Source organism: Trichosurus vulpecula, chromosome 2 (assembly GCF_011100635.1).
Source record: "Trichosurus vulpecula isolate mTriVul1 chromosome 2, mTriVul1.pri, whole genome shotgun sequence".
Classification (NCBI taxonomy): Eukaryota; Metazoa; Chordata; class Mammalia; order Diprotodontia; family Phalangeridae; genus Trichosurus; species Trichosurus vulpecula.
This window is the reverse complement of record NC_050574.1, coordinates 228,495,403-228,511,400: the sequence shown is the minus strand read 5'-3', so window position 1 is coordinate 228,511,400 and position 15,998 is coordinate 228,495,403. Positions and strand designations below refer to the sequence as shown.

At 35.6% G+C, this 15,998-nt stretch overlaps 2 protein-coding genes across 2 annotated transcripts in view; both read left to right on the top strand.

The window, feature by feature from the left end:
* The window catches only part of OLA1 (Obg like ATPase 1), a 256,189-nt gene that overhangs the window by 139,647 nt on the left and 100,544 nt on the right, over positions 1-15,998 (top strand). Inside the window, exon 5 of the mRNA XM_036746503.1 lies at positions 12,913-13,088. Within this exon, the coding sequence (XP_036602398.1) occupies positions 12,913-13,088 (176 nt within the window). The remainder of the gene's footprint in view (positions 1-12,912; positions 13,089-15,998) is intronic.
* On the top strand, positions 13,661-14,043 carry LOC118839081 (60S ribosomal protein L35a-like). The gene has a single exon (XM_036746504.1). The coding sequence runs from the start codon at positions 13,685-13,687 to the stop codon at positions 14,015-14,017; it is 333 nt and encodes a 110-aa protein (XP_036602399.1). The 5' UTR covers positions 13,661-13,684; the 3' UTR covers positions 14,018-14,043.

Here is a 15,998-nt window from a genome sequence, read left to right as displayed (position 1 = left end):
TTTCCCAGCTTCAGTGGCTAAAGTACATACCCCACTTCTGTCTCCAAGAGGTCTTCTCCTTATTTGCAGCATCACAGAATCCATGGAAAAAGCATTGAATCCAAAATTAGAGTACTTAGATTCAAATCCCACTTGACTCTTCCTTACCTGGGTGACCTTGGGCAAGTTACTTAACCTGCCTGGGCCTTTTTTTTTTTTTAAACAAAATGAGGCTTTAGATCTTTGATCCTATAATGACTAGCTCTTGTGTGTCCCATTGATTTCAATGCAATGTCAAGAGATCTAAAAAAATGTAACCAACACCTTTTAGGTACATTAAGGTATGGGAAAAGCAGTGACAGAGAGTGGTGGTGGTGGGACATCCTAGAGCTCATCATAGTTTCCATGCCATTTGTTAAAGATGAAGAAATAGTTATCAGTATGGCCCTTGAAATTTAATTTGAATATGGGTACAGGGGAGGACAGCAAAATTAATATGATTTTGCCTAATGATGATGATCAAACATATGGTGTCCTAAAAGTCTTAAGTCATTCTATATTTTAAACATGAATTTGGTTACTATTTCACTTATTTCTTGCAGAAATCAAACCAATGCAACATGAGCCTCAATGAGAAAGCCAAAGTAATCCAGAAACCGCGTTAGAGACGTGCGTGTGTGTGTGTGTGTGTGTGTGTGTCCCGCTATTTGGCAGAGATATTTATGGCAAGGAAAGGCAATAGAAGTTTAGAGCTCCTTTCATTAGCATTACATGAGGGAATGACAGAACACTGTGATTGGCATTATTTCACAAAACAGTGAAGAACAATTGAGGGCAAAACAATAAGTTGTTATATAGGAAAAGTGATAATAACTCACATTTATATAATGCTTTAACATTTGTGAAATTCTTCACAAAATTGTGTGATTAGACCCTTTTATCTTTGGGGCCTCAATGTCTTTTATCTTGATTTTTAAAATTCAAATTTTTTTGTTTCTAAAATTAATAATCACCAACAAACATTAGCCTTTCCGTATAGATAGAACAGAAAAAAGAGGAATAAAACCATTATCATGTATATGTCTTGCATTTAAAATATAATGAATTCAGCACTTTGATTTTGGAGCTATACCATTTTTCTTTCTCCTTTAGAACTTTCTTCTGTTTTTTTTTTCTCTCTGTGTGTGTTCCCCTTCCCCCCACTTCCCCTTAGTTTCCAGTTCTTTGGTACAATATAAAGTGATTGCATAAATTAAGTTTAGACCAAGATCCACCACTACATACCATAATGAGCTCCAGGGGAGATATGACATGGATGCAAAAGATTACATCATAGAAAATTAGAGAAGCTAATAAGAGGGTGCCTTTCACAGTTGTGGGTAGTGGAACAGTTTATAAACAAATAAGGGATAGAGAGGATTATAAAAGATGAACTAGACAATTTTTTGTTAATTAAAATTGAAAAAATCCAGCACAAATAATATCAATATATTTAACATTAGAGGGGAGAGAGCTTGAAAAAATATTTGCAGCAAGTTTCTCACTTGAGGTCTTTAAGCAGAAGCTGAGTGTGTCCTTTGGTTGATAAGAATGGAAAAAGAAGGGCATGGATGAAAGACACAGTGTAAAAGAGTAATCAGTAAGACTTTGCAACTAAGTTGAGTATACATACAATTTGCCTTACTACACAAAGATAGCATTGACAAAATCTGCTTTCCATACTTTTAAAAAATATGTAATTGTATATGTGTGTGTGTGTGTGTGTGTATACACATACACACATACATATTTATACATACACCCATAATTTATATACGTAGACATACAGATATGCTTTTTGTATATAAATAACAATTAATGAAAGTCCTTTTGAGAGATGAAAACTTGGTCTCATTAGGTTATTCCTTTTCCCTATTCTTGGCAATGGTTGATATGTTGCAACTAGTAAAAATGTAAAAATCCTTGAGTAATTGAATATAATTAAGTACAGGTGTTGAATCTGGATTTTACTTCATAACTTTTAAGTGACTTTAAGGACTCCTTAATGGTACCTATGTTTAATTATCTATAATGTAGGTACTGTATGGGTAACTCATGCTATTTCTTATTGCTGAATATAGTCACTTCTATTGCAGTGCTTCTTTTGAAAACACCAATTTGTTCCAACATGAATGACATATTAGGAAACAATTTGAGCACAACACAAATTTTTTATTTTTTTATGCACAACTTTGTCTGCAAGAAACTCTAATTGAATGCAAAAGACTGCACTTAGCTGAACCAAGCCATGTAACTACACAAAATGCATATATACACACACCCCCCAACTATCTATCAGCTACCTCAGTTCATAGTGTGTTATCATACAAGGCTTTCTTTTTCTATTCTTTCCAACTTTGGAACTTTTTTATATTAAAAAATGCATTCGATATTGCAAACATTTGTAAGCATCCTGGTTTAAAAATGCCAAAGGAAAGCTTTAAATATTGAGGAGAAGCTTGAGATAAAGTGTTTTGAAATAAGAGGGAACATGTGATATTGTCAATGCAACAGGCATAAAGGAATCTACATTGCAGACCTATCAGAGACGGTGCCACAAAGAAACCATGGATGAACATGTACTCCTAACTCCATTTTTCTCATAAACCCTGTGGTTTTTATTGTGTGATGATTTTTAGGAATGCATATCTCATGTTATATCAGAACTGTACATTACAAGGTAGATTATTCTACATCTAGTAGCTGCCATGACTGTATGCAATATCAGTTGCTAATTTCCTAGATTACTAATAAGGTTAGGCTTTTGTATAGTATTCTAGTGATAAATGTAGTCTCTTAATTCAGATTTTGACATTCAAAGCTGAGAATTTTTTTGAAGGGGGGGGTGGTTAACTAACACAGTCTACATAAAGATGAGTTTTTCTCCTTTTCTGGTCTTTTTTTATCCCCCACTCCTGTTTTTTGATTCATCCTACCTCCAAGCTATTATTTTTATATTGTTAATACATTATTTCTAATTTAATGGGATACAAAACAGAAGAGAAAGATTTGTTTGATTAGAAACTCTATAGTTTCTCAAAACAGAAATGATCCATTTTATTACTCTTTTTCAATATTAAATAATCATATTGTTTGTCTCAAAAGTGATAATATTGTTAGTTTCTGATGTTATTTGATTGCTTCCCTACATCAATTATTTTGTGCAATGGTTGTTCCTGAAACACTTATAATATCTTTAATTTTAGTTTGGGACCCTTGAAGTCAGCCATGGTTCATTTCTTATCTTGATGAATTTTTTAATATGACAAAAGATTGTCAAATTATCTTGCAAATTAGTGCTTCAGATTGTCTTCTCAGAGCAAATTTTAGTTCTGGAGAAAGGTTCACATTAAAAAAAAAATCAAACAGGGAAATGTAGAATCTTCTGCCTGTATATACTTCTAGCTTGAATTATCCAAACCGGTGTTTCCCAATTAGTGTGAAAAGTTAATGTTCAGATATGCTGATTTACTTCAGGGTACTGTATGTGCATATATTTATATGTCTACTTGTCTGTCTTTGAATTTTACATTACTAATAAAATCAAAATGTGATTTAAGGCCATGTTTTCATTGAGTTGCTTACCTAAATGAAAAATAGAGAAGCAGAAACCTCTAATGCTTTGATTTATTTTATGCTGTTGCAGTAGATGATAAAAACATATTTACATCATAGACTAGCCATTTATATTTCATAATGTTTGCAAAATATCTATTTTCCCCAAAGTCCTATAAATGTATTCATTTAAAGTCATTAAAATTAGACTAAAGCAACCCTTTTCATTTTTCTCAAACTGTGAAGGCTTGAAAATTTAAGCCATTACTTAATCATTTGCTTTATCAGCTTAGTTTTGTCAATGAATTCCCACCCCACCCCCCCTTTTTCTGTCCCAGAATTCTTTTAACTTCCTGTTCTATTTAGGAAGAGAACTTGTCATTAACATGAAAAAGAAGTAAAAACATTTTCTTTTGCATATTATACTCAAGTAAAAATACTTTAAAATGTAGTATTCAATTTAATGCAATATAAGTTATGGAACGTGCAAATCATTTACAAATCTTCGTATTTGTAGAAAGAGAGAAAGAGAACTAGAACCACTTTACATGATTATGTGTATACATATGTATGTAAATGAAAATTGCTTTTATGGTCAAAGAGAAAACAAGTTTCACATGAGGAACCAAATTTTAAAGCAAGAAAGTGCATGTATATTTGTATAGTGAAAATAAGCTGCCAGTTTCTAGTAGATAAGGTTTGGAGAGTCACAAATTAAAGGGAAAAAAAGTCAATATCAAAGTATTCTATGCAATAAAAACTAGGGAATTTTCTTTTTTATATTGATAGAACCTGTGACTGTAACATGAATTGTCAATCAGATTTAACTTCATTTTTAAATAATTTGAATGATCGATGTCATGGCTGGAAGGAAGTGGGAGTCACCAGTTCTTGATAACAAACCTTTAAGGACTGAAAAGATTGGGTTACTTAATTGAATCCTAATTTTACTTAATTCAACCAGTTTATTTAATCTTTCTCAAAATTTGCTCATGAGTTTAAGAAATACAACAGTAGTTCTTAAGAAGAGCCTTTTGTTTTTGCTGAATGTGAAACTAATTTTGCTTTGGATCTTCCTGTTACATGGCTTATTTTAGTGCATTTTAGTTCAGAGCTTTCATTTTCTTTTTACTGACAACAACATGAAATAATTATTTCCATAGTATGTCTGATCTTTATAACTTTTCCCACATATACAGTGGGGAAGAATTTGTGAGGAGAGAAATTAAGTTAAATAAGTGGCCTCTAGCATTTTGCAGAGAAGAGCTAGTTTTAATTTACCCACAGCCTTGTGATTACTGGAGATGGAGAAGGAGCACTACTAGCTGAACTCTATTGTTGGGAATTTAAGTAGACTATACACTTCAGCAACATTAGTTCTCTACTAACTAATAAAAAATTTTTCATTGTATTTTTACATGGTTATTTATATATCCCATAGCTTCCTCTCTCTCTAGAAAGTCTACAAAGGGTGCTGGTAGGAGCAGCTTACTTGGAGATATACCAGGTAAAGGTTTAAGAACACTGATTTACATAATAGAAAGGGATCTCAAAAGACATCCAGGCTAATGGGACTCTTCTACAAATTCCTTGTCCTTGAAGACCTTTAGTGAATAGAAATCCCAAGATACCCCATTTGTCAGACAGCTCTAATCATTAAAATAATTCTCTGTACAAAGAACCTGAATTGACTTGTGGAAGTTCCACTTTTTATTCCAAGCTCTTCCTTCTAGAGCCTAGGAGAGAACAAGTCTTAATACCTATTCTGTGTAACAGCTTTCAGATACTTTAGGATAGCTGTCATAATCCTCACTAAGCCTTCTCTTTTCCAGGTCAAACACCTGTGCTTTGTTAAACTGATTTTCATATGGCATGGCCTTCAGTCCCTTCACTGTTACATCTTCTTTCTCTAGATATGGTTGTCAATGATGTCCCTAGTACGCAGCAACCAGAACTATACGGTGTTCTTATTGTCATCTGGCCAGGGCACTGTCCGAGTGGGATATCATGTTGTTGCTATTTTTTTAAATTATTTTTTAATGCAACTTAAAATGGAATTAGCATTTTTGGCTTTCTTATTATCTATTCCGTAAATGTGCAGTGCACTGAAATCTGTCATATGAAGTATTGTCCAGCCACCTCCACCCATAGCCCCCACTGTATTTTTAAAATTGAAATTTTACCTCAGCATATCTGGCCCATCATTCCAGTAGGTGCTTAACAAATTCTGGTTCCCTTACATTCCCCTTCTCTTGTTTTTCTCTGATTTCTTTGAGGATATAAGCTAGTAGTGGTATAGTGGGGTCAGAAGGTATTCAGAATTTGATAACTTTCTGTGCATAGTTCCGAATTGCTTTCCAGAATAACTGGAACAATTAACAGCTCCACCAAAATGCACTAATATATTTTCCAAGTCCTCTGTTTCTTTAAGGTAGCCTTTAGATCTTGTATGATCCTGACTGTGGCTCCATTGTATCTGAATGTTTGTTTTCTGTGTGCTTGAAGTATTTTCTCTTATACCTAGGGGCTCTGGAAGTTAGCTATAATATTCCTGAGAATTTTTATTTCAGATGGTGATCAGTAGATTCTTTCAATTTTCTTTTTTACCTTTTGTTCTAGTCTATCCAGACATTTTTCCTTGATAATTTCCTGACATTTGGTGTCTAGGTTCTTTCTTTGATTATGGCTTTCAGGTAATTCAATAATTCTTAAATTATTTCTTCATAATCTGTTTTCTGAGTCAGTTATTCCACTGAGATATTTCAAATTTTCTTCTATTTTTTCATTCTCTTGACTTTGTTTTATTGTTCCTTGATGTCTCATAGAGTCATTAACTTCCACTTCTTCAATTCTATTTTTTGTCTTTTGAATGTTTTTCTTTTATTCTCAATTACACGTAAAAACAATTTTAAATAATTTTTTTATAATTTTCAAGTTCCAAACTCCCTTTCTCATCCCTTCCCTTCTCCCATCCTTGAGAAGGAAAGCATTTGATATGCATTATACATGTGTAGTCATGTACAACGTTTTCATGTTAGTCATGTTACAAAAGAGAACACAGACAAAAAAGGAAAAAAAGCCCAGAAAAATAAAGAAAATTTTTAAAAGTATGCTTTATTTTGTATTCTGACTCCATTAATTCTTTCTCTAGTGCTGGATTTTTAATTGTAAATTCTTCAGAACAGTCTAGGATCATTGTATTGCTGAGAATAGCTAAGTTGTTTTACAGTTGATTATTATACATACATATGTGTGTATGTTGCTGTCACTGTGTACAGTGATCTCTTGGCTGTGCTCATGTCACTTCATATAAGTTTTCCCAGATTTTTCTGAAACCATCCTGCTTGCCATTTCTTTATAGCACAATAGCGTTCCATCAAATCACAGACCACAATTTGTTTAGTGATTCCCTAGTTGATGGGTATCCCTTCAATTTTCAATTCTTTGCTACCACAAAAAAAGTTGCTGTAAAAATTTTTTATATGTATAGGACCTTTTTCCTTTTTCTTTGCTCTCTTTGGGGTATAGATCTAGTAGTGGTATTACTGTGTCACAAAGTATGCATTTTTATAGCTGTTTGGGCATAATTCCTCATTGTTCTCCAAATTGGTTGGATCAGTTCACAATTTCACCAACAGTGCATTAGTTTCTCAATTTTTCCACATTCCCTCCAACATTTGTTGTTACCCTTTTCTGTCAGATTAGCCAATCTGATAGTTGTGAGGTGATACCTCAGAGTTGTTTTAATTTGTATTTCTCTAACCAATAATTATTTAGAGCATTTTTTCATATGGCTATAGATAGCTTTGATTACTTCTGAAAAATCCTGTTCCTATTTTTTGGCCATTAATCAATTGGGAAATGACTTGTGTTCTTATCAGTTTGACTCATATCTCTATATATATGAGAAATGATGCCTTTATCAAAGAAACTTGCTGTCAAATTTTTTTCCCTCAGTTTCCTGCTTTCCTTCTAATCTTGGCTGCGTTTGTGTTTTTTTTATGCAAGACCTCTTTCATTTAATGTAAGAAAAATTATCCATTTTACTTCCAATAATGTTCTGTGTTGCTTGGTGTATTGTTAATGCATTTTTTGCTTAATGAAAAGATCTTTCCTATCCATTAATAGGCCCACGTGACCTGCTTAAGTCACATGGAAGCCCAAGTCACATGAGCCTGGGTCACAAGGATTGTGATGTCCTCTGACCCTGAAGAAGTGGGAGTGTGCGTGTGTGGCACGCGCATACACACTCTGAGGTTAGCTTTGGGAATCACTCATGGGAAGAGTGTTTATGTGATGTAGCCAGATGAGACTCTGGTTAGCTGTTATGGACACCCCACCCCCGACTTTGAAAAATGCAGCTGTTGGTGCTTCTCTCTCTGGTAACTATGTGTGTATTTCTTTTGGTCAGACAGTTGGAAGCCCTGTCTGTTGGTCTTTGCTGTTTGTATTTGCTCTGTTTATATAAGTTCAGGGTGCTGACTTTTCCCCTGAACTAAGTGAATTTGTATGTATGTATGTATGTATGTATGTTCAATTAAAGTAAGATTGTTGGCCCCTTCAAAGTTACTTTCCTTTAGAAAAGCAGATCAAAGAACTTGTCTAGCACCCTTCCTGGTGTCCTGTTGTTGTTGGTCTTACACACTCACAGCAGCTGCAAGTAGCATTGTTGTTACATTGCGTCATAAATTCTTCCCTTATCCATGGTTCTGACAGGTCTCTGTTCTGATTTTTAAGGTATGCTTTTCTTCAGTGAGCTTTTCTACCTCTTTTTCCATTTGGCCAATTCTGTTTTTTAAGGTGTCATTTTCTTCAATATTTTTTGTGCCTTTTTTAATCAAGATTTTAATTATCTTTTCATAATTTTCTTCCTTTGCTCTCATTACCTATTTTTTTCCTCTGCCGTTTTGATTTTGAAAATTGTTTTAGCTTTTCTGGGAATTCTTCTTGTACTTGCGTCCAATTCACATTTTTCTTTGGCTGTTTTGACTTCATTGTCTTCTGAGTTTGTGTCTTTATCTTCCCTTTTTACTATAGTAGATTTTTATGGTCAGGTTCTTTTTGTTGTTGTCATTTCCTCATTTTTCCACCCTATTTCCTGATTTTGAACTTTATGTTAATGTTGGGCTTTCTGTGTGTGATTGTCTCAAGCTTCAGCCTTTTTTATAGTGATGCTTTCAGAGCTATTCTGGGGGTTCAGGAGTTTTCAGTGCTTTAAAGTTGGTGTCATCTGGGGAAAGATATGGTCACTGGTCTCTTGGAATGGAATCTGGTCCTTAGCCATTAAGGGCCCTTGATCTCTTGAAGTTACAGTCAGTACTTCTCCTTAGGGCCCCTCCTCTGTTAGGATGGGAAGTGATACTATTCCTCAGGGTTCTTGATCCCTTAGGGGCCAGAAGGGATATTGCCCCTTAGGGCTTCCACTCCTGCTTCACTGAAAGTGTGCCTCTCTGCCCCTGAACTGTGACCCAGAAGTGGGTATAGGCAATGGAATTACCAAACAGTGTCTGGTACTGTATCCAGTGCTAGCTGTGGGGTACCCTGCCTTCTCTTTTTGACCACTTTGCTGTCCCTTTACTGTCTCTGGCTTGGGAGCTCCCAAAGCTGTTTCTGTTTTTCTCGCCAACACCTAGTCCCACCACTGGCTCTTCATCTGGGCAGGCTCCAGGCCAGTCTCCTTCCTTGAATCACAGATTTCTCATTCTAATCTGTATTGCCTTGGGTTGAAAGAATGTTTCACCCTAATCTTTTGTTGGCGTTGCCACTCCAGAATTCAATTTGAGGCATTATTTTAAAGCTGTTTGGAGGGGAATGTTGAGAGAACTCAGATTTCTCTACTTTGCCATCTTAGCTGCACTGCCCCCCGCCACCGAAGTCAGCAGGCTTATTTTCCTATAGCCCCTCTAATATTTGTCATTTTACTTTTTTGACATCTTTTACAGTCTGATGGGTATGAGGTAGAACCTCAGAGTTGCATTAATTTCCCTTTCTTTTTGTTCATCATTTTTTCAGTTCAGTCTCTTCATGCCAGCATTTGGTGGTTTCTTAACAGAGATACTGGAGTGGTTTGCCATTTCCTTTTCCTGCTCCTTTTATGGATGAGCAACTGAGGTAAACAGGGTTATGTGACTTGCCCAGGGTCACACATCTAGTAAAGTGTCTGAGGTCAGATTTGAAGTCAGAAAGACGAGTCTTTCCAACTCCAGGCCCAGCACTCTTTCTACCACATCTCCTACCTTTCTTAAATTTCTCTAATAGCAATTTAGAGCATTCACCCCACCCCAGTTTGGTTGTTGGTAGCTTTGATTTCTTCCTGTGACAATTACCTTTTTATATCCTTTGACCATTTATCTATTGGGTAATGGATCTCAGTGTAGTACATTTGAATCAATTACTTATATATCTTTATTAGGGAAACTTGTTGCAAAGTTTTTCCCTCTCTGTTATATATTTCCCTTCTAACTTTTACTTCATAAGATTTGTTTGTGCAGAAAACTTTAATTTTATAGAATCAAAATTATTTTAATCTCCTCATTCCTTTCCCTGGGGCCATACAACAATTTATTTTAAAAAGAAAAAAAATCTAGCATTTATATAATATTTTAAAGTTTGCAGATCACCTTACATATATTCTCTTATTTCATCCTTACAACAACCCTGGTAGATAGGTGCTATCATTATCTCCTTTTTACCACTGAGGAAATTGAGGCAGATAGGCGATTAAATGACTTGCCAGGGGATATGCAGCTAGTGCATGTTTGAGGCAAGATTTGAATTCAGATGTTCCTAACTCCAGACCCAGGGCATTAATTAACTGTGCTATCTTGAGAAAAACTAGCAAAACCATTTCAATATCTCAAAAAAAAAATTGAGTATATTTATTGTGTTCCACACCTGTGGAAATTTCCTGTCTCCACCCCAACCTCCACCCGCCACACCCGCCCCCCCCCCACACACAAAAGGAGGTGAGTGGGGTCTTTTTATATTTATTTTTTAGGAGCAGTAAAAATGTTATTTTAAAAAAATAGGAAGAGTGAATGATTGAAAGAACAGCTTCCCATAGGACATGTGAGGAAACAGAGTCAAGCCCACACATGAAGGGGGTTAGCCTTGAAAAGGAGTAGATTTATCTCTTCATCAGAGGCTAGTAAAGGACAAAAATGATTTGTGTAACCCAGAAGATTGTAAGAGGCAAGTTAGGAAGGATTGGAGGGCTTTGGGGGAAAGAAAGCGAATTCAGTTTTGGAGATATCCAATAGGTAGTTGAAGATGCTTGACTGTGGATTGGGAAAAATGCTAGTCTTTTAATGTATGCCTATAACTTTTTATTTGCCTTTTTCTTAACTAATTTTGTCTTCTTTTTTTTTATGTCAAATCCTGCCAAAGCATTTTTTTTTTGTATGTCAAATCCTACCAAAGCATACACTATACCTCATATTCACAAATATTTAGGCCAGGGGCGGGGAACCTGCAGCCTCAAGGCCATGTGTGGCCCTCTAGGTCCTCAAGTGCAACCCTTTGACTGAACCCAGTCTTTACAGAACAAATCCTCTTAATAAAAGTATTTGTTTCGTAAAACTTAAGATTCAGTCAAAAGGCCACACCCAGACGGCCACGTGTGGCCTTGAGGCTGTAGGTTCCCCAAACCTGATTTAGCCTCATTATGAGTTAATCTTAGGCCGTCCCTTGAATTAGAAGGATAGTGATGCTAGCTGCATTTGTCTATCCACTTTCTTTGCCTTGTTTTCTTGTGAACCATGGCATACATTTTTAGGAACAGCAAGCTAGGTTTAGAGGTCTGTTTTGTGGTTACAGAATAGAACAAACACTCATTTGGGTACTGGGTCTTGTTTCATTTTGGTATCAAATATGAACTAACCAACCTTCTCTGAGAGGTTAGTTTACCAGTACTGGGTAATACAGCCAGTGTATGTCAGAGGCAGGACTTTACCTAGTGTCTTCTGACTCTTAGGCCAGCTTTCAGTCTACTATGAGGCATATTTGTGAGAGACTACTAATGAGATTTTGAGAAAGTAAAAGGCAAATTCTTTCCCTAATGTTATTTTTCCCTTACCTACATTTTCCTCCTACCACTCTGTTTTTTTTTTTCTTTTAGTGTCTAAATCTTTTGTTTAATATTAGCTTCTATCATTTGTAAGCCAGGTCTAACTAAATTGTTCCTGATTATCTTAAACTGTTATATGTTGATGGCCTGAATAATTCCAGTTTGAGAGGGAAGCTGCCCATATTTGTTCATTTATAGAAAAAGTCAAGTGTTATTTCTAACATGTATGGAGGATATTTTTCAGTGTTTTGAGAATATGAAAAATATTAACTGATTTCATATGAAGTTTAATCATTCTGTAATAATAATATCACAAAGAAATGAAACTTTGATTTTAAAATGCTGTTTAAATATTATTTTGTGCTGGTCATTACTCCAGTGAAATTTATGTATGAATTTATCATATTTATCTGTCTACTACTTTCTGTTTAAAATAATTCTTATTTGTTCACTTTAGGATACTGTTCTTTATCTGGTAATTTGAGAAAATCCTAGTTGAATTATGTTGCCACATTATGTCTTCACTAGGGCATAAAGTCAGTACACATGCTTCAGTAATATCTGGTTGTTTTACCCTTATGTTTCCAGTTGGCAATTTGAAATTATGGCTTCAACTGCACTTTAAATATGTGATAATAGCATGTGTTCCTAATAAGGGCCAGTACCATTTTGTTCATATCGTGTGAATGGTTGTCACTCATATATGACAAATGCACCTTCATCTGCTTCTTTGATAGCCCCCTAAAAACCATACCCTCAAATCAGACCGATGAAATTAGCTGCTGTGTAAATTGTGTGTCTGAGTGGTTCATTATCTAATCACCGTCAGAACCACAGTGATAAAGTAGATTGAAGCAGAGAAGAGGTCTGCCAGATGATTTCAGACCTTGTTTCCTCCCCCCATCCCTACCCCCCGAAACCTGTTTTCCTTGGAAATCTTAATAGTATAGTTCAGAACTTCAGAATTCCTTGCTGGAACTCAAGACATTTTAATGTTCAAAACATGGAGCAACATTTCTATAACTTAGTAAAATTCTCATTTTAAAATTTATAATTTTATCTATTTGAATCAGTTTTTTACTTGTTAAACTCACTTGTTTTTGAGGTACTTTATAGCTAATGCACAGTGATGCTAAATTGAGATGAAATATATCAAAATAGAATTCAAAATACTAAGTATAGTTCTGATTGACTTGTAAAGAATTTTACATTTATAGTTATTTTGTTGTATATCACTTATAAGCTGGATTTCTTCTCTCTTTGATATGTTTTAGGATCATTTGAAGATGATGACATCACTCACATCGAAGGAAGTGTAGATCCTGTTCGAGATATAGAAATAATACATGAAGAGCTTCGACTTAAAGATGAGGAAATGATAATGCCCATAATAGATAAACTAGAAAAGGTGGCTGTGAGAGGAGGAGACAAGAAATTAAAACCTGAATATGTAAGTAAAAGTATGTAGTTATTTTGTATTCAGTTTCTGTGCTCCCTTTTGTTAAACATATGCCATCCCACATGTCCCATGTTCCACATGTACTTCAAAGTGATCAAAGATCATGTGATAATTCTATGAAAAATCATTGGAATATAACTGCATTGTCTCTTGGTAATCTAAAGTCTTGTTGACAGGCTAATTAAAGTCTTGTTTCTAAGCTACCATTAGTTAAAGTGATGTGAGATTTTTATTTTTTTTTACCATTAACCAAGTCAATATTATATGAATGATTTTATATTGAGATTTCAAGAAGTGTGACTCAGTATCTGTTTTTCAGAAATAATTTGTTTGGGAAGCTAGCCATCTATTTATAATGAAGTTCACAAGTAGAGAAGGCTAGTTACTTAAAAAAATTTCAAGTGGAAACAAATGTAATCATATGATTATTAATATTAAAATTTTTTTAACTACAAAATAATAATCACAGAACTTGAAAATTTAAAGGCAACTTAGTGGCAATCAGGTTAAAAGAAATCCTCCACGTTTTTTTCCTCCATCTTGGAGTCTGAGAGGCCTGGTGGAAACAGGACTTCTAGAACAGCAAAATGTCTGGAAGACTGTGGTCCAGGGCCATTTTTGCCAGCTACAAACGAGGCCTACGAAACCAGAGGGAACATACGACTCTTCTGAAAATTGAAGGAGTCTATGCTCGGGATGAAACTGAATTCTGTTTGGGCAAGAGATGTGCTTATGTATACAAAGCCAAAAACAACACAGTGACTCCTGGTGGGAAACCAAACAGAACAAGAGATATCTGGGGAAAAGTTACTTGGGCTCATGGAAATAGTGGAATGGTTCGGGCCAAATTCAGAAGCAATCTTCCTGCCAAGGCCATTGGACACAGGATCCGAGTGATGCTCTATCCCTCAAGAATCTAGAATATGAAAACTGATTAAATAAAATTACACATTTTTTGCAAAAAAAAAAAAAAAAATCCTCCACATAACTGCCAAAGTGACTTTCTTAAAGTGCAGGTCTGAATGTTTTGGTTCTTTATTAATAAGTGCCATTGTCTTTCTCTCATTTCTAATATAAAATATAAGCTTTTCTGTTTGATAACTAAAGCTTTTCACAACCTGTCCCCACACTTCCCTTTTCAGCCTGATTATGCATTACTTTCTTTCATGTACTTCTTTTTTCTTTTCTTTTATCCTTAGTGCCTGGCACATAGTAGGCACTTAAAAAATGCTTGTGGATTTTCTGATTCATAGTACATACAACCTTTCTCCCCCAACTCCCATTAAAAACCAACAGAAGGGAAGAGAGGAAAATCCTCATAACAAGCAATCTTCAAAGAAAGTGAATCGACAGAGTGGCCATGTCCAAAAATGTTTGTGTCTTTTGACAAGAGTCTGTCACCTTAGGTTGTAAGGTGAGATGCTTCATTCTAGGTTCCCTGGTGACATGTTTAGTCATTGAATTGATGAGAATGCTAACTCCTTCAGAGCTGTTCTTCATTGTTGTCAGTATAGTAATTGTTCTCCTGGCCCTGCTCACTTCATACTACATTAGTTTAATGTTATCCAGGATTCTTGTTTCTTTTGTTGTTTCTGTAGTCTAGAAGTATTCCATTATATTCATATACAGTAATCTGTTCAGGCATTCCAATTTGTAGAGACTCCCTTAGATTCTAGTGTCTTATCTTCCTTTTAATCCTCTCCACCCCCTTTTCCAGGGTCAGAGAGTTTGCATGCGTTTGACTGTTCCCTCTTTGGTGTTACTCTTTCCTTTATTCACCTTCCCTGTCTCTGCTCATATCGCTAATGAACTTAACAGATTTCTACACCAAAACTGTGTGTGTTTGGTTCTCCTTTGACCATTTCAAATAAGAATTAATGTGTTCTCTTACCTCATGCTTTCCTCCATCTTGGTACGCCCTTCTCACATGCCTCTATTATGAGAAGCAGCATGCTCCCTTCTTCCTCCTTCCTGCACTAGTGCATTACATTGACCATCTTTCCTTTCCCCTTTCAGTTCCCCCAAATAGAACCAATCCAACCTCCAGGACCTCTGTTTTTCTTAAATGTAACTCCCTCAACACCCTCTGAAGACATTAAGATTATGAAGGGACTCTTGGTTTTCCCTCTTAATTAAAATGTTGGCACTCCATCATCATGTAGTATCTTCCAGTTGCTCAAATAAAATTACCTTTTTGTATTTCTCTGTTACCTTGTGTTTGTATTGTAAAGTTCCTATTCAGCTCTGCTTTTTTCTTTCAGCTCTCAAGTCCTCTATTCCTTTAAAGTTTTTTTTTTCTTCACTGGATTATATAAAACTTTGCAGAATAATTATTCTTAGTTTCAAGTCTATGTCTTTTTTGGATTTTGGAATTTTGTGTTGGGCTCTGTTACCCCTGGAACCTGGGGTGAAGAGTCTTTTGGTGTAGGTGGACCTGGGCTAAAGGAATAGGTTTCTGCATAGTTGATGTCCTTTGTACAAATTTGAAACAGAAACCTGAGGGGACCCAAGGTCCTAGAATGGGAGAAAGAATTAGACTCTAGCTCTTTGCCCATATCTCTTCCACAAAGATACAGAGAATGCACCACATTGAATTCTGATCAGAAAAGCCAATTAGAAGTCACAGTAATTAGTATTTTCAGCCCAGGGCATCTTAGGTAGACAAAAAGACAGATCTAAGGACACAGGAACAGAGGTACTGGCCAAGGTCATGCATGTATAGCATGTACATGCCAGCACCTAGTGGACTGAGAATGGGCACCAGGTCATGAAGCATAGGGTAAAAAGAGACACCAGGGGATACCTGAGTAAATGCTGGCAGCAGTAATGGGTGCCATCTGGCAGCTGTCACCTACCACCCAGTGCCAGGTCACAGATGCAGGACAGAGAGGAGCAAGTTCC

Coding starts and splice junctions, on each gene's coding strand:
- LOC118839081 (XM_036746504.1), top strand. CDS start 13,685: ATGTCTGGAAGACTGTGGTCCAGGGCCATTTTTGCCAGCTACAAACGA.